Raw genomic sequence first — 24642 nt, 5'->3', positions numbered from 1 at the left:
ATTATTTTAAGATTAGGTAAGCACCTAGTGTTCATAAAATTTATCAACTAGTGACGTACTTACCTGTAAAGATATTTTTTTTTTAAAATTTCATCTGAAATCGCATGATAGGGAGAATGAAAGATTTTTCAATCATATTTTTGATTTCTATATCACGATATCTAACTAAACAAATGGTAAACAGTGCCTTTATTCGCAGGTAAAATTAATTTATTTGAATATTTATACATACATGTGGACTAGGCATTAGATTTGTTGTTATTTAGTAATAAGGCAACACCGTTACCGCGGCCTGCATGGATCTTTCCGGTTTTGGCTGCCATTAAAGGTAAATGTCTTTCGGGCCACATGGCGACTTATTTTTGAGGATATTTGAGTAGTTTACGACAATTTTACATATTTAACATCCACGGTGCGTATTAAACAGATAACAAAACTATTTTCAAGCAAACAATATCCAATCGTTGTGTATTCCTGCGTTTAACCTTAAAAACTTCTTGTGACAGAATACCTTCAACGCGTGTTCAACCTGTTTTACATTATTTCAGATGCCGTCAGTCACATTAAAAGACGTCGAACAAGACAAAGTGGTGAGGGAGATTGCCGCCTTCTTGAAGAAGTAAGTGCGAATTTAACAAATGAGTTTTAATCACGTCAACTGTCATTCTTGTTGACTTGTATAAATTGCTGATGCAGTGCAAATTTACTAACTAGAAGCTTTGATCGATTGATAATTCCGTAAGATTAAATGCTTTCATCAACCTTCGTTGGTCTTTAACATTGTGTGAACAGTGAGTGATTTTAAAGACAGGTGAAATATTGTGGTTGATTTGTCTTCTGTCAGCCAATTCCGCGGTTGTTAATATTCATGCTACGTTACAAGACAGGACTGATCTGATCACCCTGTCGCATTAATGTTTCGTTTTTAACCTCTAGTCAAAATGAAGTGTGTCATTATATCTCTTCGTAATAATAAAAAAGAACAGTACATTTCCACTCTACTGTATTTATTGTCTATTTGTATCATGTGTAATGCAGTGATCAGTATGTTTGACTATTATGTATGTGTCTCAGATTTAATGTCCGACTGGGTAAACATTAAAATAGCAATTAGTTTGTTTTGTATTTTAACGTTGAGTTAAACAAGCAAGTAGCAGAGACATTGTTTACATGATTTGTTTCTGATATATTCAGTGCTGTTGTTTTAAAATTTTGGAGATGGTATGTGTAATATAAAAATTAACTAACTAACCATCACACTGCTGCTCCGCAGGGGTAGCCAGAGACAATAGAATGCCACACCACTCTGTCTTTGCAAGCATTCTTCGCCTCTTCCACGTTCATGCATCTCCTCATACATACCTGCCGATTATTACAACTCCTAACCTGACCACTTTCAAGTATTTGGCATACCTGATCGTGCCATGTTTTTCTCAAATGTATGTGTTATTATTTGTTATTACTCTGTGTGATATCATATACTTCTTGTTCTTCTTCTACTAACCCTTATCCGCACCCAATGGTGCATAGGGCACTGTATCGTATTGGCACAGCGTTATCTTGATCGTTACCCACATGAAGGCAAGGTGATCACTCCTGCACTTCAGGGATATCATATACAGTATACCTTATATTTTCAATCATGTTTATATGGTATATAATTGTATCATAGAAATAAAAATATAATGAACACAATTTCTTACTCAACAAACATATAGATATAAGCATTTTTTAATGTAAGTGGAATATATTATTTATCTTCAAACCCTAATCCGCACCTGATGGGTCATAGGGCACTGCATTATATAAACGCAGTGTTATCTTGATTGTTAATACATGAAGGAAATGTGATCAGCCAGCCCTCTAGTCCAGGGTAATATTGAATAAATATTAAAGTGAAAAATCACTTATATTTATAAGACCCCCCGGGAATCGAACACGGGACCTCCAGTATGTTAGCCCAGCGTGCTGACCATTACACTACGGAGGCGAACTAACCACTTGTTTAAGTACACCAAAAGTAGCAAAAAACAAATAAGGATCCTAACCAGGACCTTGACAGGACACTGCAGACTGAGGAAACACATGACAAAAATTGGACTACATGATTCCCCAGTATGAAGATTTTGTATGGAGGATAACGAAACGCCAATCCACATTCTCTATAATTGTGACGCACTCGCTCGCAAACAAAGTCACATCCTTGGAGGACCTCTACTGAACTCCGAGAAGGTGAAGCTCCTACCACCAAGACAGGTCGTGAGTTACATGACACACGTTGGTCTTGGGAGTGAGCTGTGATACAGAGGGAGGTCACAATACACCTAATATGATCGCAGTGACATAAGGGATGCATGATCCTTTGACCTCAAAAAAAAAAGTACACCAATATGATAGTATTCAATCATAAATTGAGTTAAACCCTACATGTTATTCCTGCATTGTACTTAACCATACCAATACTAGAAAATGTAAAATAAAATTAATAGTACATATTGGGATTTAAAAAGAAAAAGAGATAACCCGCGAAGCCTCTACTTTTAGAGGCTTGTCTGCAGGTAGTATAGTAAGGTTAGGGAAGGCAGATGTAAAGAATACATCACAAACACACAGACCAGTTGAAAATAAATCTTGAATTTATTTTGCAATTGGCGGGAATCAATCAATCACCCGCGATGCCAGTTTTACAGTCGAGCGTCTACATAACTACGCATACTACCAAACTTTCTCACATAGCAGTAATGTCCTTCACTCTATGTAATATATATATATATATATATATATATATATATATATATATATATATATATATATATATATATATATATATATTCCACTCCTACATCCATGAATTTGGAGCGCAGGACTGGTCACCCTGCCTTTACTCAGCACAATAAACACTGCATTGATTCGGTGTGGTGCCCTATGCATCACTTGAGTGTGGAAGAGAAGAAGAAACAAAATTTAAAGAAATGCTTAATTCTATATTAAAACACATCCATTCCCCTAAACAACTTACTGATTTGAGTCATTATCCAACTAAACATTATATATTTAACGTTTTTTCTTTTTCCACTGAAGGTTGTTACTTTTAAGCATGTACTCACAATTATACAATTCAGTACACGGCCAGCTGCGCGATGAGCCACATATGTACCGCGCACATTATTTTTTAGAATTCATATCGGGATTTAATTTTTTTATAATATATATTTAATAAAATATTTTTAATCTCCTTACCTTTCAATAACTTTTTTCTTTTCATAACCATACATTTATTTCGAAGAAAAACTAATTTTTTTAATAAAAAACGGTGTTTTTAGCATAAATTCATTTTTGTTAAATGTTACCTGAGTTTAGAGAAAATTAAGTTGCGGGCTATCGGATATCTCCTCTTATAGCTTCCCAAGTATTTTTATTGTTTCGAGAATCGAAATTCTTCTGTTCATGTCATGTCAGGTCCTTCTGACGTCGACTATCACATGAGAGAAATTGTCCTTGCTTGGGCAGCTCTCTTGGCCCTGATCCCCGTCCAATCTCGTATATTCCGGAGCCAGGAGATCTGTCTTCTGCCCACACCTCGTCGACCCTCTATTTTGCCTTTTATAATTAGGTGCAATAGCTTGTACTTGTCTCCTCTCAGCACATGCCCCAGATAGGACACCTTCGGGACCTTGATATCAGTCAGCAACTGTCTCCCTGCTCTTGCTCTTTGGAGCAAATTTGCGTTGCTGACCATATCGGTCCATGGAATGTGTAGCATTCTACATTGTAGCCACACTTCAAATGGCTCTAGTCAGGTCATAGTGCTAGCTTTGAGGGTCCACTATTCAATTCAGTATAGAAGTAAATCAGACATAAAACATCGCTCACTCCTTTCAAGAACGTCATAAATCAAAAATCGCAAAATCAAATGTCCCAGCAAAAGCGGCATATTTTAAACTTAATATTTACCCGCTACAAGCCAGAAAGTGTTGTTTTTGCATTTTGAAGAAGAGGTATTGTTTAATTATTTTTTTAAATATACTAAATATTTTTCAAATGGAGAAAAACAAGTTTTTTGATTTATGACGTTCTTGAAAGGAGTGAGCGACATAACCATCATCTGCCAAAGCTTCAGATTGAGGCTGTCGTTACAAAATATATTTCTCATCTTTTTAAAATCTGCACAAGAGTCTACTAAACTGTATTTTATTATTATTTAAAAACACATAAAAATTAAATTTGTGATAATCGTTTTGCCTTGTTCTGGGCTTATCAAAGTACTGTCTGTTTCTAGGTCTGGCAAGCTGCCCGTGCCCGAATTTGTGGACCTGGTGAAGACGGGACGCTTCAAGGAGCTGGCGCCGTACGAGGCGGACTGGTACTACGTGCGCTGCGCATCGCTGGTGCGGCACATCTACATCCGCTCGCCGCTCGGCGTGCGCACGGTCACCAAGATCTACGGCGGGCGCAAGCGCAACGGCGTCACGCCCGCGCACTTCTGCCGCGCCTCGGCCGGCATCGCGCGCAAGGCGCTGCAGAGCCTGGAGGCGCTCAAGCTCATCGAGAAGACCCCCGAGGGCGGGCGCCGCCTCACCAAGCAGGGGCGGCGGGACCTCGACCGCATCGCCGCGCAGGTCAAGGCCAAGGCGCGCGCGCGCAAGGACACCCAGGGACCCATCGTTTTGTAATTTTAAACATGTAAAATAAACTATAAAACCTCTGCAATTCTTTTTATTTCCGGTCAAATACTTTTTTTACCATGTGGTTTCTTAATGGTTTTGGAACTTTTGCTTTCCACAATAACGACAGGTTAAGTGTCTGTTGGGTAGACGCTCGACTGCAAAACTAGTGTCATGGGTTCGATTCCCGACAATTGCAAAATGAATTTAAGAAAGATTTATTTTCAATTGGTCTGGGTGTTAGTGATGTATTTTTCACATTTTCCTTCACTATCCTACCTGCAGACAAGCATCTAAAATAGAGGCTTTGCTGGTTATTCCTTCTTCTAACCATTATCCGCATCCGATGGTGCATATGGCACTGCATCATAAAACTCATGTTATCTTGGTTGTTACTTACAAGGAGTCAAGGTGACCATCGCTCCTGCACCTCGGAGACCAACCAGTCAAGGATAATATTAATTAAATATTAGAGTTGAAAATAGCTAATATTTCACCCCCCCCCCTCCGGAAATCGAACCTAGGGCCTCCAGCACCGTAGCTAACTATTACACCATGAAGGTGAACGATTTTATGCCTAGTTTTTTTTTTTTTTTACCCTTGATCACTAAACTATCCTACAGTTACATTACTAAATATAATTTAGTTCATACAAACCCTTATCCGCAACTGATGGTGCATAGGGGAATGCCTCACATAAATGCAGTGTTATCTTGATCGTTAAAACGAAGGAAAGGTGATCAGCCCTCTGCTTCGGGAATATTGTGGAACAAATACTGACAGAGCAGTTTCATTATATTTATTATAATTTCTATCAGCATATTGATATACAAAGATATTGAATTTGTGAAAATGTCTATAATTATTCAAGTATGTACGACAATAATTTATTAATTAAAATTCAACAAGATACACAAATCATGGACCATACTTCGAAAAATTACCAAGTCAATTAATGTAATTTGGGATAAGCTCATTTAAACGGTTAAAAAGCAAGGTTTGTGAGTTTGTTTCTAAAATTCTCTTATAAAATTGCTTAAACATTCTAGTTGAAAACTTTTATCTGAACTTAATAACGCAAGTCAGAAATAATAATGTATTTAAATATGACAACACCTTTCAAACTTTTGTTGACTTGGCCAGTTTAGGCCGTATGCTCGCTACACATTTCTTTTTGGTGCGCCACTGTGTCGCTTGTTATACAGTTGAATCTACGCAGCGGGTGAATTGTCTCTGATCCATTTAGCGTAGCTATAAACATTAGTGTACACACTCGGTATTCCGGCACTTCCACATTTTTCCGAGCCGAACGAAACTATTCCAATCTGAAACAAAAGAGATTTTATGAATAAACAAATGAAAGAGATGTTTACTTACTTATAACCCTTATCCGCACCCAATGGTGCATAGGGCACTGCATCGCATTGACGCAGTGTTATCTTGATCATTACTTACATGAAGGCAAGGTGATCACTCTTGCGCTTCAGGAACCAGTCCAGGGTAATATTAAATAAATATTACAGTGCAAAATCACTAATATTTATTTTCACCCCCCCTGGGAATCGAACCCGGGACCTCCAGCACGGTAGCTAAACAGGCTGACCATTACACCACGGAGGCGGAAGGATGTTTAACACCTGGGTATTTTCCTTTTCTATACTGAGTGGAAACATGGATGCCATAAGTCAAAGACAAAAAAAGATGTGCTGAAGGTATTTGGTTCATATCCTGTGGACAGCCAGATGCACTAGTGCATCCATTTTGCAAGAGACGGATTCTTCCATATGTTCCAGACGCGTGCTGTAGTTCAGAAGAGAAAAAAAGCTTGTGGAGGGCAAAAAAGAAAGAGGGAGGTAGCGTGGAGAGATAAAGTGTGTCGGGTTGTGGTCCCGTGGTTAGTGTCGCGGACTTTTAAGTCAGAGTTTCTCAGTTTGAACTCACTCTACCACAATTTGATACCTATTTCTAATAATGAGCCACTTAGGCTCACAAAAATAGTATGAAATCGAAATATTTGTATAAATAATAAAAACACAAATATTTATCTTTATTAAAAAAAGTCAGGACTGGTGATTAGGTCTAAAGTTTTTATCATATTTCAGCCAATAGGAAAGAATCGCAACAAGAGAGTTCTAACTCGGATGGAAGTAATTGAAATTTTAATTTTTGGCTATTGTGATGTGTGCTGCAAAAATGTAGCAAACAGTGCAATCTGTGCCATCCAAGGTGGCACAGACTGTGTGCCAAACGCGGAGTAAAAAATTTGTTACCTTAAGACATAAGTAAAGGTGTGACTAATGAGTAACTGTCATTTTCCTGTTATTCAATTGGGAATTTAATCGTTACTTTTTCGCTGTTTTTATCTCATTCTAGCTTATGATTTTGATGTGAAATTCATAAATACATTAGAAGCTTGAAATATGCAAGCAAATTTGTGCACTGGTTGGCGTGATTAGCTTTGAATGATCGAGCCCAAATACTGAATTAACACATTGTAATCAGGCGTTTCGAACAATAGTCTCTAGCCTATAGCGAACGTTTTTCGCGATTAGCGCAAAAATATATCGCTTTCTTAAAATTGACACAATTTCTAAACCAAATAATATTTTCGATTGAAATTTTCAAAGAAATCATAAATGACATTTGATCATCAAAAATAAATTATAATCATAATTTTTAATTAAGTATTCCGTATTTCACAATTTAAGAAGCATTGCAAACTCTAAAAAATAGTCTTCCCCTCCGAGGTATCATTCCCTATACAATGCTAATATATTAAAAGAATAAAATACCAAACAGTAAACAAAACATTGCGAGTCGTATGAAAAATAGTCCAAGGCATTTGCCGTGTCCCGCAGTTGACTGACAGTCCGCGAAAAACGGCAAATGCCGTGTCCCACCGACAACGTGTTAAGGTAACTTCTTTTAACAACTTCTTTTAACCTTCCCCTCCTGGTGATATGTATTTACTACAACTCGACTTTTAAGATAAGAATATCAATATAAAATAAAATAGATACAAGCTCAAAATTTTTGTATTCCTCCGGAATATAATTATGTATTACATGAAAGTATTATAATATAAAGTTATTCATTTGCAGCGATGGAAATAAATAATTAGTTTAAAAAAACGGGGGTTAAAATCACCAAATCACAAATGTTTCTCAGTGAGTGCGTGCATGGCGTGCTTTGTGTATACGCGCATGTCTTAGCGTGTTTACTGCGCTAGTAGTACGCAGATCACCTTATGCGGCGATCGTGTCGCTACACTAGTTATTACGGCTACTTGTGATGTATTTTTTCTCATTTTCAGATACATACCACAGCTAACATTACAAAATTGTTACATTTCAACTTTAACTATGGTCAATAAAAGCAACATTTGGGAATATTCACATTTTTCCCATTTTTAAACCACATTTTCATATGGTGTACAAAATATATATTACCGGTGCGTGCGGAATTTTTAGCACCGTAAGGGAAAGGTTAAAGAATTTGTTGTTTTAATTGGTTTTTTAATTTAATCGCCCATGTTTAGTATATAGCACTCTTACCTGGGTGTACCTGCCGTCGATCATGACCACCAGCGGCGCCCCGCCGAACCCCGAGCAGGCGTCCCTGCCCTCCTCGCCCCCGGCGCACAGCTGCGCCGGGGACAGCGGCGCCGCGCGCTCGTACACGCGCCGACACTCCTCCAGTGCCACGAGCGGCACGGAGAGGGCGTGGCGCGCGCTGGGCGCGGGCCCCGAGCCCGCGGGGGCCAGGCGCCCCCAGCCCAGCACCAGCGCGCGCAGCGGGGCCGCGGGCAGCGGCGCCCCGCTCAGGCAGATGGGCAGACTGGTCACTGGGGGAAGAAGGATGAATATAAATTATTGTGTTCCATACAAAGTAATACTTCTTCTCTCTCTTGCAATGGTTACACCCTCTTCTCTTGCGCTCCAACTACCGAGGTGCCTGCTTGATAGGTCCATCATGTGGGGAATCTTCCTCTCCCTCTCTTCCCCTCGAGGCTACCGATCACAACCAGTTGTTCCAGGCCATCCTCATTGCTTTGCGCAGCGTGTCCAAAGAACCGGAGAATCCATCATGTATAGACATTGGCCAGAGTCAACCCATACAAGTATAACTCCTGGCGAATGGACTCATTGGTGTGTCTAGCTGTCCATGGAATTCGGAGCATGCGCCTCTAACACTACATCTCAAAAGTGTAAATTTTTCTTTCTGCTGCTTTTATGGTTCATGTTTCAGCAGCATACAAGTAATTAAGTTATGTCAACATTTTTGTTCACAAACACTAGATGTTAGCACATTGTTGTCGGGCGGGTTTAGAATATTTCCATTGGAAGTTATAACTACAATCATTAGTTGTGATGTGATATTTTGCACCTACATTAAAAAAAAAACAGTATTAACACTTTATTTTCTTGGTGCCATAGAGGTGGCACTTGAGTAGTACGGTAAACCATGCACGCCACTTCTACGGCGCTGAATAAAAATATGTATACGTAAAAATATTACTAAGTAAATAAATAAACTCACTCGTGTACTTCATGTCGTCCTTTAAAACGATGAGAGCGACATCGTGTCTGTAGATCTTCCTGTCGTATCCGGGATGCACGATGATATGAGATATGGGCAACAGTTGAGCCGGAGTGGCACAGAACATGTCTCCGCAGTCGGGGTCCGTGGCTGTGTCAAACTCACCCACCATTACCGACGATCTGGAGACATTGACACAAAATAAAGAAAAAGACGACTTAGCAATGCACATTGCAATGTTTGCTGTAAATTTCAACAGATGTCACTAATATTTCATACTAAATAAAGTTTCATCTAAAGTATACATTTATTCAAATTAATGTAAATTGATTAATTACAGAAATATTTCATTAAGTGAAGAGAGATTTCTATTCTCAATATTATAAATATTTAAAGCATTTACTTTGTGGTCAGTCATTTTTACTTATTTATTTTTTTACAAAATTTTTAACAATATTAGTATATAACCACTCACTGAAATTTTTATGCCTACCGGTTTCGAGACGTACCCGTTTCTTCGTCAGGACAATCACTACCACAACATGCAAACAATACTACCCTTCACCACCATAGCACCATTTACACACTTAAAACTACACAAAATGTTTAACACATGCGATTATTGGTCGACTCGAAGACCAACATGCACTAAATGTTTGTGCTGCAACATGTATAAATGGTGCTATGGTGGTGAAGGGTGGTATTGTTTGCATGCTGTGGTAGTGATTGTCCTGACGAAGAGACGGGTACATCTCGAAACCGGTAGACATAAAAATCTCGGTGAGTGGTCATATACTAATATTATTAACATTTTTGTAAAAAATAAATAAGTAGAGATTTTCCTAATCATGAAATAATAAAATCATTAAAAAAATGCAAAGAGAACAATGCATAAAATTAATTGTTTCTAAAACCTTAAAAGTTTCAATTCCAATGTGTGAAACTCACACATTTTTTAAAAATAAATTTTTCATTTCCTCAAGATCTGGTACTTGTACACTTAAGATCTGTGGAAATACTCCTAAAGAAAAATACTCTTTCACACATTCGTGTAATAAAATATGCTAGTCCTCCAAGGAGTCCGAAATACATATTATTTCCAAGCAAAACAGCTAGTACGGGTATGTAACCCATAGCCGTTTCTATTCTTCTTTTACTACTTCTTATTCCTTTTCTATTTTCTTTCTCATTTGGCAGTAATGACCTTCACCCTAAACTCTTTCGCTCTTTAAATATCTCCTTTAACAAAACAATCTGGATAATTCCTTCTTTTTTACGACAAAAAAAAATAGTTTTAAAAAACTTACAATTTATATTCCTCTGCTTTGGCGAGTGCACAATGTGCTGCTGTGAGGATCACCTTTCGAGAGATGATGGAACCGGCACAAGGATACCTTATTTGCCCGTTTTGCTTGTCTATTCAAACAAATAAAAATTATTTTCAATTAAAATTTTACTTATTAAATACAGTGAAACCTCTTCGTTTTTAAAGGGACCTAGTGAAATAAACTATGAATTCGGGAAAACAATGAATGCGGGATAAAGAAGTCAATACACAAGGATATACGATCGATTAAAAATACCGTCCTCTCAATTGCATAACCATTGGTAGGTTGAAATTTTAGAATACAAGTTTTAGATGTAAATAAATGTATTAATTTTAAAAAAATACAAAGTTGAACAGAACCCAAAGATCTTCAGACTCTTCTGCTGTATCCATCACACAAGCTTTCCATAGTCTGTATCTCACACGTTGAAATATTGTCGTCGAATATAACAAAATTGAGAAAATGTAAAAAAAAACAGACAAATTATATCAAATATGTAGCGTAATTCAAACGATGAATGCGGTAAAATGTTGGATAGAAACGATCGATGCGATCTATTTTTGTATGAAATGAATTCGGGGTGGAAGAAATAAACGACACATCCGGGAAAACGATTATTCGAGGAACGATAGATAGAGGTTTCACTGCATCACAATTTTGTGGCACGTGTTTTAATGCATTCAGCATCATCTTCAAACATGTACGGTGTTTTATAATGATGCTAAATGCATTGAAACATGTATCACAATAGATTTTAAGAAATTGTGGTATTCACCAAGTAAAATTGAAAGGTCTGTAGATAAGTTTAATTTTTAAATACTTTAACAGGTATGTCATTAAATAATACTTGGTGAGTACAATCAGAAAAGTATGTAAGAAGCAGCCGGTACTAATAAAATGACAATCAATCAATTTATGGCCATAACTACTTAAAACTCAGGTTTTTTCACAAAAATAGAACTAAAAATATCAGGTTATTTTATTTTTTATTCAAAGAGTTAACATAATTCGATAGTTAGGCCAGTTCTAAAAACAAAACAGAAGCAATAAAAATATTTAAAAAATTACCTTTTAAAAATATAACTCAATTTCAATTCAATTTATTTATTTCAATTAATATATAAATTAAAAACTATAAAAAATTTAAATCGTATACATTAAGATACATTAAAATAAAAAATATGCAAGAACTATTGCTAAAGGTGTAGAAGAATCCCGCTTCGGAAAACTCCTTCAGACACATGGAACAGATCAATAAAACAAGTGTAACTATAATATTTAAATAAAAAACATTTTTAAAAATTCAATGATAAAATTTGGTTACTTAATGAAGAATTTCCAAAAAAATGCAACAAAAAGTGTCAAATAGCAACTGACAAGCTCAGTTGTGTTGTTTATCTTGTCTAACGCAAACAAGTGAAACCACACGAGCAGTGCTCGGATTAGCGCGATACAACACATGTGCCGTCCGCAAACACTGCTCATTCAAAAGCATCAAGTGGTTAAAACTTATGAATCCAATTCTCACGACCCAAGCATCAACTTACTCATTAATCCAATTCTCAAGGCCCAAGCATCAACTTACTCATGAATCCAATTCTCAAGGCCCAAGCATCAACTTACTCATGAATCTAATTCTCACGACCCAAGCATCAACTTACTCATGAATCTAATTCTCACGACCCAAGCATCAACTTACTCATGAATCTAATTCTCACGACCCAAGCATCAACTTACTCATGAATCTAATTCTCACGACCCAAGCATCAACTTAGTCATAAATCTAATTCTCACGACCCAAGCATCAACTTACTCATGAATCTAATTCTCACGACCCAAGCATCAACTTAGTCATGAATCTAATTCTCAAGGCCCAAGCATCAACTTACTCATGAATCCAACCCTCACGACCCACGGGTGCGAGCCCAGCCCGTTGTAGTTCCTGGCCTGCACCATGGGCGTGCCGCAGGTCGCGTCCTCCTGGCTCTGCTGGGTGGCGGTGCCCTGCGCGCCGCTGTCGTCCGCCTGCACGCCCGGGGGGGCGCCTCCGCCCCCGGCCTGCAGGGGGCTGCGCCCGCCGGGGGGACAGCACACCAGGGACTCACCCCCCCGCCAGCCGCAGGTCAGGGCGGTCAGCCTGCGGAAGTACCTGATGGGATGAGAGCCAAATGATGCGGTGCGCAATGAAGAAGCTGCAGTGAACGTAAGCCAACAAAACACACATGATGAAATAATAAGCTGTCTATAATTTATATTTGAAGCGCTAACTTTGTGATTTTCAATCTATGATTTTAATCCTGTTAAATCCAGAGGTTCTACAGCAATTGGGTGGGATAAAGATGGGAAAAAATTGAATGAGAAGGAAATTTCTGATGTCACAAATGTAATTATTTAATTCTGAGATGAAGATTGGCAGCAAAATCAAAATTTATAAAACTTGTGTGCGACCCATCATTACAAATGGGATGGAAAGTAGAGCAGACACCGTAGTCACAAAAAAACGCGCTTAGAGTGTCAGAAATGAAGACTCTAAGTAGCATATCTGGCAAGAGTCAGGAACGCCAGGATAAGGGAAATATGCGAGATGGAAGATGTCGTTAGGTGGGGAAGGCAACGAAGGAGACAATGGTATGCGCATGTGAGGAGAATGGAACCATCTAGACTCCCTTTCATTGCACTGTACGGCCAACTCCAAGGACGATTCCCGGGCAGACCACCAAAGAAATGAATCGACATTGCAGGTGGTTCTAAACCCTCTTAAAAACAGGCCACAAGGCCTACACCAAGCAGAAGAAGAAGAAGAGACGACAAATTAATCTCCAAGTAGCATATACTCGCGTCACATAAAAAATTCTCATTATTCACAATTTACTATGGTTTCATAACAGTGTCCCAAACTAACATTTTTTTACAGAACTCTATTCACACCACCCAATAACAGATGAACCGAAAAATTTCTGATAGCACACTCAGTTATTAACACGTTGACTGCCACAGCAATTTTCAGAATTCCAGTTTAAAAAGCAAACCTTTTTAACCAACCAATATATTCTTTTAATTCTTGATTTTGAATATTTTTTTATTTATTATATTTTCCGTTCATTTATTAATAAATTTTCTATTCATGTAAGTCAGCTTTGATTTTTTGTTCTCTTCCCATGCGCCATCTATCCATATTAGCACTGATAGGGGGCTTGTGTACTACCCGGAATTTCACCATCCGGCAGTCTGGTGTTGAAAAATAAAAGCGACTATGACAGTTTAGCGTGATCAAATTTTTATATTAATTTTTAAATCAAACACAGATTTTTGAGTCTACTAAGTTGTATTTTACAAAACACACGAATGTCTGCATTAGTTTGAAAATGCCATAACTAGGCGAAACAATTGTCACAATATTAATTTTTTATGTGTTTTTGTTAATAAAATACAACTTAGTAGACCAAAAAAATCTGTTTGATTTAAAAATTAATACATAAATTAAAATGGTGTTCTATAAATCAAACGCCAAATGAATAAATAAATTATCAAATTTACACGCAGCGTGTTTACGCACCGATCCAAAGAAAAATGGACAAAACTGGCCAATCCAAGCCAATCATCGTTATATCGCGCTAACTGAAGTGCCGGACGGTATAATTCCATGTAGTGCACAAACGCCCTTATACTAGGAATTTTATCGTAGCTGGATGAATATGGCAAGTAAATGCAGTACGAGATAACTCCTAGTCGGCGTCCTAGCAAAGAACGCAATCCACGAGTTATCTTGTAGTTGGCGGTCAACGTGTTGATAATAAAAAAACAGGGATTATATTCACTCAAATAAAAAAGTGATCATTTGATTGTTGAAAAGTGGGTGGAAATGATAAAATATATTGGATCGAGACACACATAGCGATTGTGTTTTTTTGTTGATTATTCTGTTAATTACAATTAACTCAATTCTTTTAAAATGAAACCATGATGACACCCTTCTGAAATATATTAATAAATATTTAACATAACTTACCTGTCGGATGCCAAACAAGATTTATCAAGTAAATCTTCTAAAAGTGGACATGAAGAAATGGGAACACACAAGTATTGCGAGTCACAAATATCCTGAAAATAGAATAATCAAAGTAGTGGAATAATCAATCAGATCTAAGTAGCTTCTTCTTTTAATTTAAACTCATATAGTTATACTTATTGTTAACTTTTTACGTTTTCATTCTTTTGTTTTTAGTTTTCAGTTAAAATCAAATATTTGTAGTTTATATTAGCACTTTTAATATATTTATATTTTTGATATCTATTTTATTCTTTCCATTACCATTTATTAAAACCTAAAATAAAATATATACCCACACACAGGCCATGTCTTTGTGAGATCTTTTTTGTATTAATAAAATAAAATATTTGTGTAATAAAATATATATGAATAAAAAAAAAGGTAAATAACTCAAAGTATTGAAATTATTTAACAACAACACAGGTTAGCAATATGTTCAACGGTCATGTAATTATCATTTGATCTCAATTGCACGTAATTACATTTATTACATATGAATTTGAAATAATTATGACAGAATGAAGCGAGGGAAAATTTTAAATTAAATAAAATTATTGCCAGTGTAAAAATAAGAACCGTATCAAACCATAAATTCTCTGTAAGTAAGAACTGCGATGTTTTTATGTTGCTAATTGCGCGATAATATGTAATTCTGTATTGTAATAAAAAAAATATGGAAAAATTATATAAAGGGATGATTTCACATACATCGCCGTATTGTCTGTCTTCTGCTTTTGTCGGCTCAGTATCTTTTTCTTCTATCATTATAAGTGAACCTAAAAAATAAAATAAAAAGATTTGTTAATTCTGTTATCTACCCTTTGTAAATAATTTACCATTAGTGCCGGATTTTTAGATAAATGCCACTTTAAAAATGGGTCAATTAAAAATAATTAGTGGTGAATAATTAAACAAAGCGAGTGTTCAGTGTAAATTTTTATTGTGAAGTGATTTATAATATATAAATTACGTGTCGACTGGACTATATTTCGCTCTATGGCGTAAGGAGAGCCGATAAGCTGAATATCTTTATTCCAAAGGTTATCCTGCTCTGCCTACCTTGCTACGCTGAAATTATGTAAGTTTTTTCCCTTAATTTACTTAATTTTAAGTTAATAAATGTGTTCATTCCTACTTAAATAGAATTATCTTCTTCTATTCGAATCGGATGGTGAATTGGGTAGGTACTGCACCCAATTGATTTGGTAACCACTCTTATTACAAGACGATCATTCCAGCACTTTATGTTCAGGTACCTGTCCAAGGTAATATTGAATGCATAATATCTAAAAATATCGTATGCTGAGGTTGGCCCACCTGGGAATAAAATTTGGGACCTCCAGCACAGTAGCCAAACCCGTCATAATTTTAATGTTATGTTCTTTTTCTAACCTTTATCCATACTCAATGGTGCATGCATGCTGGAGGTCCCGGGTTCGTTTTTCAGGTGGATTTAAATAAGCATGTGATTTTTTAAGGCAATATTTAATTAATATCATTCTGGACTTCAATATTATTGATTTCAAAGTATTGCGTAATGTCGGAAGTATTATATTTTCCAAATTCTATAGTAACTATGACGCAATAACGACTGCCTTTAGGGCAATCTGATTTGTTTTTGGTATCGTTGTATGTATATTTGAAAAAAAAGCTAAATTAGCTCGATCTAATCATGATTTAGGTCGTTAAAAAGGTAAACAGCGAACATCGGTTCATATTTTATGGAAATAACGACTATGGAGGTATTTATTGTATTATTTCTCGCACGCAAGGACAGTAACCAACAATATTACATTTTCAAACGAGCACGCTGGGGAACAAAAACGTTAATCGGCCACCACATAATCGAGAAATATGCATATACTTACTATTATAGTTATTTAATACCTATAACCAGTGGCGTGCACAGAGTTTTTACTGGCAATAGGGTAAGGTAAGGATAAGTTTGGGTGTTTCTATGTGGAACGCGAGTAACCCAGGGTAGGCACTGCTTTTTTGCCTATATAGAATGCACGCCTCTGCCTACGACTAAATATACTGTTAGTACAATTTAGATTAATTAACGTTCTCATTTAGTTCGGCAAAGATCCACAACCGGTAGATTTCAATCGATTGCACAATTCCACTACATAATTTGCGCAATACCAAAAATTATTGTGAAATCCGAGGAAATACTTAAGAAATCATTCTTATTTCATTAAATTAATTTATTTGAATCAATAAAAACAGGGTAATTTTGTTTCTTTTATGATATCACGATTTATGATAAAAATATTTCATATATACTCGAAAATATATAAATAAAAATGTGTGTAAAGTATCGATATTGACGTATGGAAGAGAAATATGGAATTGCAAATAAGGGTAAAAGCAGAATGAACGCTGCTGAATTACGTACCCTCAGTTGAATGTGTGGAAAATCGTTGTATGATAATTAAAAATGAAGATATTAGAAAATAATGTAAGGCATAACTAGGGATAATTGAAATGATTAGGAAGAGTTCCTTAATGTGGTATGGACAAGTGGAGCGAATGGATGGAACGATAAAATGACTAGGAAAATATATTTGGTAAATGTGAACGGGAGAACAGAACGAGGACGGCCAAAAAGGCTTGGCACGACCAGATTAATCAGTACTTAAAATCATAAATCACAAACATAAACAATACATAATAAGCGTAGTCTTTCTTCAAGCACAAGAGCTTAATCTCTTTATTGGAGAGAACAGTGTTATTAATTTTTAAGATTGTAAAATAGAAATGTATGGAAAATTAATTAAATTAAAATAAAAACACTCTTGTTACTATATTATATCAATAAATTAAAAAAAAACAACTAAAACAAACAAAAATATATAGTATCTACCTACCTGAAGTAAAATGGCAAACATTGCATTTAATATGTCCTGGCATTTACATACCATAATCTATGGTTTACACGCGGATTACGCAAAAATTTACAAAGCGAAAAAAAGGTCAACGCACCGCATTTATGAGTTACTATTGTTCTGTTTTCCAAATCTACTTGCATTGTACGTTTAAGTACTATTTAGCTCATTTGATGAAAGTGACTGATTTTTTCAAATTTCACAATGGGCACACGTGTTTGCATATTATAAGTATTTAAATTTAAAATATAAAAATAAAACGATTGCGTAATACCATTTTTTACAAGATATTGTGTAATCCTATTATTTGAAAAATTACCACAGGAATGGTGGCTAACTAATACTTTTCTTTATTTTAATATCCTACGGTTTAAAAAAACCCTTGTTAAGGAATAAAAGTTGTATCAAATCACGTTTCATATTTTGATTTCTTTTATCAGGTAAACAAAATATCCTAGCCTAATATTCAGTGATGGGATTCAAAATTTTCAAGAACCGGTTCTCCCTTTAGGCACTACCCCTACCCCCTCCCCTGTAAAAAATATTTTTTAAATTTATTAATTTATTTGTTTTTTATTCTGCACATAAACAAAACATTCACATAACAACTGAGAATGCTTCAAATGCTGATGGGCATATCTTTCATGATATTCTTTTTACTAAGTGCAATACACACAATACAATACACTGTGCAATACGCAGTAACTTAACTACATTTTTCCACTTTTTTTTCATCTTTCCAATATTTTTTCTCTTCGTGGGGTTCAAATATTTCAACCGTTTGTTCAAATATTCAATCAAAACAAAACAAAAAAGAAATGTCATTAAAAACAATCTTCCCCTCTTAAAACCTATTTATTTTGGTCTTTTACAAGTATTTTTTTATAATTAAAATGTAACTTTGTTTTAAAATCACCATAAATATTTAATTATAACTTAATTATAATGTCTACCGGTTTCGAAGCTAACCGCTTCTTTATCAAGACTGATTAATACTATTATTATAGTATTAATCAGTCTTGATAAAGAAGCGGTTAGCTTCGAAACCGGTAGACATTATAATTAAGTTATAATTAAATATTTATAGTGATTTTAAAACAAAGTTACATTTTAATTATACAATGGAAAATCATAAAGTTAGTGCTTCAAATATAAATTATATATTTTTTTTATATTCAAAGAATCGCTGATGTTTATTTTGAACCCCCTGTGAATCGAACCAGGTATGTTCAGCACGGTAGTCAAACTCGCTACTTCTAACTACTTCACTACGAAGGAAGATAAAATGTAAATTGCTCGTAATGAAATAGATCAGATAATGAATGAAGGTATAACTAGAATATCATGGCGGAAAATTAGCAATCAGAGATCTGTGATCATTTTGCATTATCATGGTAATTAATTTACTCTCGTTTAATATAAAATTAATTTAACCTTTTATGGGAACCAATTGAAGATAAAACGTTTTAAACATTTGGTTTTATTGACCCCACAATTTATGGTATTATGATGCTAATTTTAAATCAGGAGTTACAAAACTTTTACGAAAAATACATCATTAATATTTGTGGAATAGATTTTATAAACGACCGTGAAGAAAAATATAAGCAAATACGTAAGTTGTTTAATATTCGAATAAAAAATGGACTATAAACTAGAAATTAAATTAAACCTTTTAACTATTACGCAGTAATCAATGATTTTGTACAGTGTTAAAAAGCACAATTTTGATAAATGTGTTCACTACATAACAGACCAAACCTAATTTATTGATGGCGTTATATAAAAAAATCTTTATTCTTTTAACCCTTATTCGCACCCAATGGTGCATAGGGCACTGCATCATAATGAAGCAGTGTTATCTTGATCGTAACTTACACGAAGGTAAGGTGATGAATGTTGAGTTCAGGTACAAGTCATGGGTTCAGGTACAACTCATTAAATTCATATTGAAGAAAAAAATCTTATTTATTTGTCTTAACCTTCCCGGGTTTCTAACTTGCGACCTCCAGTACGGTAGCCAAACGTGCTAACCACTACACTACGGAGAAGGATAAGCGAAACATCTGTCACAAAAATAAATAAATTCATTACAATCATAAATCGTATTTTATATTATTTTTCGGTAAGGTGGTGCTAATATTTGTGATGAATGATGGTAACATTTTCTGGGCTGTTATGCCGTGCGTTGTTTACTCGTTAATGCCTTATAAACCATTTGTAGGAACAAAAATGAACAATAAATAAACAGCAAACACGTTATGATTTGAACCGCTTAAAACGATTTTAAATGGGTTTTAAGCCATTGCATTTAGTTTCTAATTTTTTAAGCGGTTTTTTTTTCTATTCAAGAGAGACGTTTAATAAAGGACAGAATAGTGAACGTTGCACAAGCGTATAAAGAATCTCTTAAGCCAGCAAAATACCAGGTCGAAAGCCCTGGAATCAGTGATGGGATTCAAAATTTTCAAGAACCGGTTCGCTCTTTAGGTACTACCCCTACCCCCCCCCCTATAAAAAAGTTTTTACATTTATCCATTTATTTGTTTTTTTCTGCTCATAAACGGAACATTCATATAACAACTGAAAATGCTCCTCTAGTGAGTTCAACAAAACAAAAATACAGAAAAACCTCGATATAACGGACCTCTATTTAACGATTTTCGGATGTAACGAAAAAATAATCCCGTCAAATGTATTTTTTTTAAACCTGTAAATGTTATAGATGATTTAATTCAAGTGTCACCGTATGTCTGCAATGGTTAGCGGCCATTATGTCTCAAAACTTCAAAAGTGCAAACGAAACAAGATTTATTTTTCAAAGCAGGATTACCGAAAACAGGCTTTCGATATCAAACAGCAACGTCACTTGACGACGAGTTTCCGAAGACAATAAATATATTTTTGTTTGTGTTTTACATTGTTTAATTTATCTAAATACAGTGTTCACATTTTAAACGTTTAAAAAAAAATATTTTAAACATATTTTTATATAACGGACTTTCGGCTTTAACGGACACCCACTCCCCCCAACTTCTTCAAACCCTTATCCGAACCCCAATGATGCATAGGGCACTGCATCATATAAACGCAGTGTTATCTTGATTATTAATACATGAAGGAAAGGTGATCAGCCCTCCGTTTCAGGTACCAGTCCAGGGTAAAAGTGAATAAATATTAGGGTGAAAAAATCACTTATATTTATTTAACCCCCCTGGGAATCGAACCCGGGACCTCCAGAATGGTAGCCGAGCGTGCTGACCATTACACTACGGAGGCGGTAACCTCCCCCCAACTACATCCGTATACTAGTCTGTTCATATTTATTTTACCTCTGATTTATTTATATTCATATTTATTTTATTTTATGTATGTTCATATTTATTTTACTTCTGATTTATATTTTGTTAGCCAACATAACAACTAGAGGTAAAATAACTGTAGATTCACTGTAGTCCGTTATATCGAGGCTTTACTTTACGCTAATTGATTGGACATATCGTCTGATCGGGAGGGAGCGTTCGCCGCTCACCAATGCCGCTATTAGGAGAGTGAACCTTTATAGGTGCCATATTTTAGACATTGCTAAAATAGTACCTACCATCGAATAATTTGCCCGTGTACTAAATTAATATCTTTTAAATTATAGGTAGGTGGGTACCTACCTCTGAGATCTTTACTCTTCAACCAGTTTCTCCTCAGTTTTATACTTCCGGTAAATTCAGTAATCACAGTAATTTAAATTATTAAAAGGTATCAATTAAAAACTACTACAAAATGAAAGCGTATTTTTAAAATATTTTTTTCATTATTTGATCGATAAAAACACTGGCAGGCTTGGTTTTTTTAAGCAATATCTGCCAACTAACCACAAATTCATCGTTACGTAATGCAGCATTTCTTGTCGCATTATTTAAAAAGCAGAGTTTGACTGGGGGAGCCACCGCGTACAATCCAGGCTCACGAAAAACGCATTTGAGATAAGTGGCTGAAATCCGGATGAAGTGAACAATGCTCCCGTTTAAATAGGCTTTTATCTTTGAGATGTAATTTTAAAATTATGAAAACAAAACACAGGGAACCGATTTTGATAGTGCGCGAGATTAAAGAGACGTTCCAGGTGTAATTTGAACCAAATACTCATCTTCAAAAATTATAAACATATAAAACTGTGTGATATAAGGATATATGAATAGTGAAATAAGGAAGGAATGCAAAGCTGAGATAAGCATTATCCATAAAATTAAGAAAGGTGTGTTGAGATGGTTTGGACATGTAGAACGAATGAGTGAGGAAAGAACGGTAAAACAAATTTACGAGGCGAATGTTAGCGGGAAAAGAAGCAGAGGAAGACCGAGAAAAACATGGCACGATCAGGTATGCCAAATACTTGAAAGTGGTCAGGTTAGGAGTCGTAACAATCGGCGGGTATGTATGAGGAGATGCATGAACGTGGAAGAGGCGAAAAATGTTTGCAAGGACAGAGTGGCGTGGCGTTCTATTCTCTCTGCCTACCCCTGTGGGGAAGCGGCGTGATGGTTAGTTAGTTTAGTTAGTTAGTTAAAACTAACTCATCACCACGCCGCTTCCTCGCAGAGGTAGGCAGAGAGAATAGAACGCCACCCCAATCTGTCTTTGCAAACACCCTTCGCTTCTTCCACGTTCATGTATCTTTTCATACATACCCATATATTGAACAAATTATTGACAAAAATAGGGATTTATCCACATATCTAAACCCCCTTTAACGTTAAGATAGGTACTGCGTTATCGGAGGGAACTTTATGTGGTGTTAATGCGTATAGTTTCTCATTTAAGTCTTTTCTATCTTACTTACTTACCATCACGCCGCTTCCCCGCAGGGGTAGGCAGAGAGAATCGAACGCCACACCGCTTTCTTTGCAAACATTCCTCGACTCTACCACATTCATGCATCTCCTCATACATACCTGACGATTATTACGACCCGGCCGCTTTCAAGTATTTGACATACTTGATTATGCCAAGTTTTCCTCGGTCTTCCTATGCTTCTTTTTCCAACTACATTCGCCTCTTAAATTTGTTTAACTGGTTAAAATGTAAAAATTAAATTAAAAACATTAACCTCATATAACGTTCTCTTCGATAACGCGGCACCTACCTCAACGTTATAGGGGGGGGGGGTTCCTGTATTAGTATACTGCACACCTGCGGGAAATCAAATCAAATGCACCCCATAACCGAGTCGAACGCTACTCAGTTTTGAATGGAGGAAATGATTATTTTAAATAAATAAGGACAGGTAATATAACAGTTTTTTTAGTGATATTATTTTTAAAAACTTACCTTTTTGACTCTGACCACCATTTCGCCAGCAGTTAACACCGACTACCAAAAACACAAGAAACTTTACGAAATTCATTGCGAAACGTTTAAAATATTTACATATGAACTCGTTAGACCATTTTAGCGTTCAGATTAAACTAAAACTCAAAGCCAAACACTGTTGAAACAAAAGACCATTGTTTAGTAATTTCAACACCGAATTTATTATAAATTTATTTTCGCCGAATTATTCGGACACCTCATCTGGTTAATTTTAAGCACGACATTATAAATCTAATTTTATACGATATTATTTGGTTTTTGTTATTAATTTTTCGGTCGATGGGAAGTCAGTGATGGGAACCGGTTTTTGCACAGCAGATGTCGTCTCCTTGGTGTCTGGCTGGAGAATGGCGAGTGGACCATTTACCACTGGACTGTCGGCTTGTTGACTATGGTCCAATCTAATGTTCTGTTCGGAATCTGTACAGAGCTATCTGATCAATGAGTTTCCGGTGAGGATGATCGCAGCAGATTAAAAATTGGACGATTTAGGTGAACAGGGCTGTGTAAAAAAGTAGATTAAAAATTTGTTATTAAAATATAACTTGATATGTTTCAAAATCACATCACAATCAAGTATTTTATTATTTATAATTTATATTTGAAGCACTAACTTTGTGATTTTCCATTTTACAACTAAAATGTAACTTTATTTTGAAATCACTATAAAGTAATTTTAAAACAAAGCTACATTTTAATTATATTTTATTATAACTCAATTATAATCTCTACCAGTTTCGAAGCTAACCGCTTCTTTTTCAAGACTGATTAATACTAAAACACTATCTACTTAGCAAAATAAAAAAAAAATGGCCGTTAGGCAAAAGAGCCTTGGAAGAGATCTCAAGTGTGTTTATTTATTTATGTTGACTATCTATGTACTTAACAATTTATTTGTTGATTTTTGTTAACTCGATAGTGTTTTAGTATTAATCAGTCTTGAAAAAGAAGTGGTTAGCTTCGAAACCGGTAGATATTATAATTAAGTTAAAATAAAATATTTATAGTGATTTTAAAACAAAGTTATTGCATCAAATATAAATTATATAAAAAATATCGTTCAATGTTTTGGACTGACATTTCTTGGTGGAACTGCAGCGCTTTTCAATTTAGTTTTTATCTACAACATTTTGAGTGTGTCCAAATACTTGTTCACTTGGTCTAAACAGAATTTGAGTAGTGTGGTTGTCAATAATGGGTAGAATTGGTGAATGTTACACGTGTGAATGTTACAAGTGATCACTTAAACCAGCCTATGACGGTCGTCGGCCCCGTAAATGCCCAGACTTCCATATTCTTCTTCATCTTTGACGAGATGTTAAAAAATAATAGTTTTTATCTAGCTTATTTCTTTATATATTTCTATGACTAAACGTGATTTTTTAAATTAATTTGTTATAAAAGACGTGATAAACGGTCCTTTTATTTATATTATGGCTATTATCTCATGGAGAGAATATTAGCAGGAGCGTGAATTCTATAAAGGCAGAAAAGCAGTGCCTTCCCTGATTAAAAACTATGTGCACACCAATGTCTATTAGAATATACGTATATATATAAACGACTTTATGTTTTTTTTCCACATATATTTTATTTTATCTGTCATTTTGGCATTTGGCATTTTAAAACTAAAATATTTGTTTAAAAATGCCATAAGGCGAAACAATTGTCACAATTTTTTTTTCTACACATTTTTAACAATAAAATACATTAGTAAACTTTAAAATTTGGTGATTTATATGTTCTATATAACAATATATAAATACAATTTTTTATTTAAGTGGAAGAGGGTAGAAGATAGGGGG

At 35.4% G+C, this 24642-nt stretch overlaps 2 protein-coding genes across 6 annotated transcripts; one reads left to right on the top strand and one right to left on the bottom strand.

Moving 5' to 3' along the window:
- The first annotated feature begins 302 nt into the window (after positions 1-302).
- RpS19a (Ribosomal protein S19a) lies at positions 303-4705 on the top strand. 2 transcript variants are annotated; one of them, XM_088265112.1, is made up of 3 exons: positions 303-328; positions 549-619; positions 4280-4705. In XM_088265112.1, exons 2-3 carry the CDS (start codon positions 549-551, stop codon positions 4671-4673), a joined length of 465 nt encoding a protein of 154 aa, XP_088121238.1. In that variant the 5' UTR covers positions 303-328; the 3' UTR covers positions 4674-4705. The 2 variants fall into 2 exon arrangements, with proteins under 2 accessions (XP_088121238.1, XP_088121237.1); XM_088265111.1 differs by having other exon boundaries at positions 303-412.
- Positions 4706-5450: 745 nt separating this feature from the next.
- LOC148306426 (CLIP domain-containing serine protease B4-like) lies at positions 5451-23186 on the bottom strand. 4 transcript variants are annotated; one of them, XM_088265105.1, is made up of 8 exons: positions 22796-23186; positions 15291-15358; positions 14541-14632; positions 12421-12680; positions 10511-10619; positions 9204-9385; positions 8219-8508; positions 5451-5989 (listed from the first exon to the last, which is right to left on the bottom strand). In XM_088265105.1, the coding sequence occupies exons 1-8, from the start codon at positions 22869-22871 to the stop codon at positions 5876-5878; spliced, it is 1191 nt and encodes a 396-aa protein (XP_088121231.1). In that variant the 5' UTR covers positions 22872-23186; the 3' UTR covers positions 5451-5875. The 4 variants fall into 4 exon arrangements, with proteins under 4 accessions (XP_088121231.1, XP_088121232.1, XP_088121235.1 ...); XM_088265106.1 differs by having other exon boundaries at positions 12421-12668; positions 22796-23162; XM_088265109.1 differs by lacking the exons at positions 15291-15358; positions 22796-23186 and adding an exon at positions 14875-15082.
- Positions 23187-24642: the final 1456 nt, after the last annotated feature.

Source organism: Brachycentrus maculatus, unplaced genomic scaffold (genome assembly GCF_059751285.1).
Source record: "Brachycentrus maculatus isolate JH-2025_06_01 unplaced genomic scaffold, ASM5975128v1 h1tg000242l, whole genome shotgun sequence".
In the NCBI taxonomy this organism is placed as follows: Eukaryota; Metazoa; Arthropoda; class Insecta; order Trichoptera; family Brachycentridae; genus Brachycentrus; species Brachycentrus maculatus.
The sequence above is the reverse complement of the archived record's forward strand: the minus strand, read 5'-3'. Positions and strand labels throughout refer to the sequence as shown.

What these genes read in the sequence shown, in the direction of transcription:
- RpS19a (XM_088265112.1), top strand. Translation starts at nt 549, where the DNA reads ATGCCGTCAGTCACATTAAAAGACGTCGAACAAGACAAAGTGGTGAGG. An exon ending in ATTGCCGCCTTCTTGAAGAA is followed by an intron (nt 620 to 4,279) that starts GTAAGTGCGAAT and finishes GTCTGTTTCTAG; the next exon opens with GTCTGGCAAGCTGCCCGTGC.
- LOC148306426 (XM_088265105.1), bottom strand. Translation starts at nt 22,871, where the DNA reads ATGAATTTCGTAAAGTTTCTTGTGTTTTTGGTAGTCGGTGTTAACTGC. An exon ending in AAAGCAGAGGAATATAAATT is followed by an intron (nt 9,386 to 10,510) that starts GTAAGTTTTTTA and finishes CAATGTCTCCAG; the next exon opens with ATCGTCGGTAATGGTGGGTG. An exon ending in TCGACGGCAGGTACACCCAG is followed by an intron (nt 5,990 to 8,218) that starts GTAAGAGTGCTA and finishes CTTTTGTTTCAG; the next exon opens with ATTGGAATAGTTTCGTTCGG.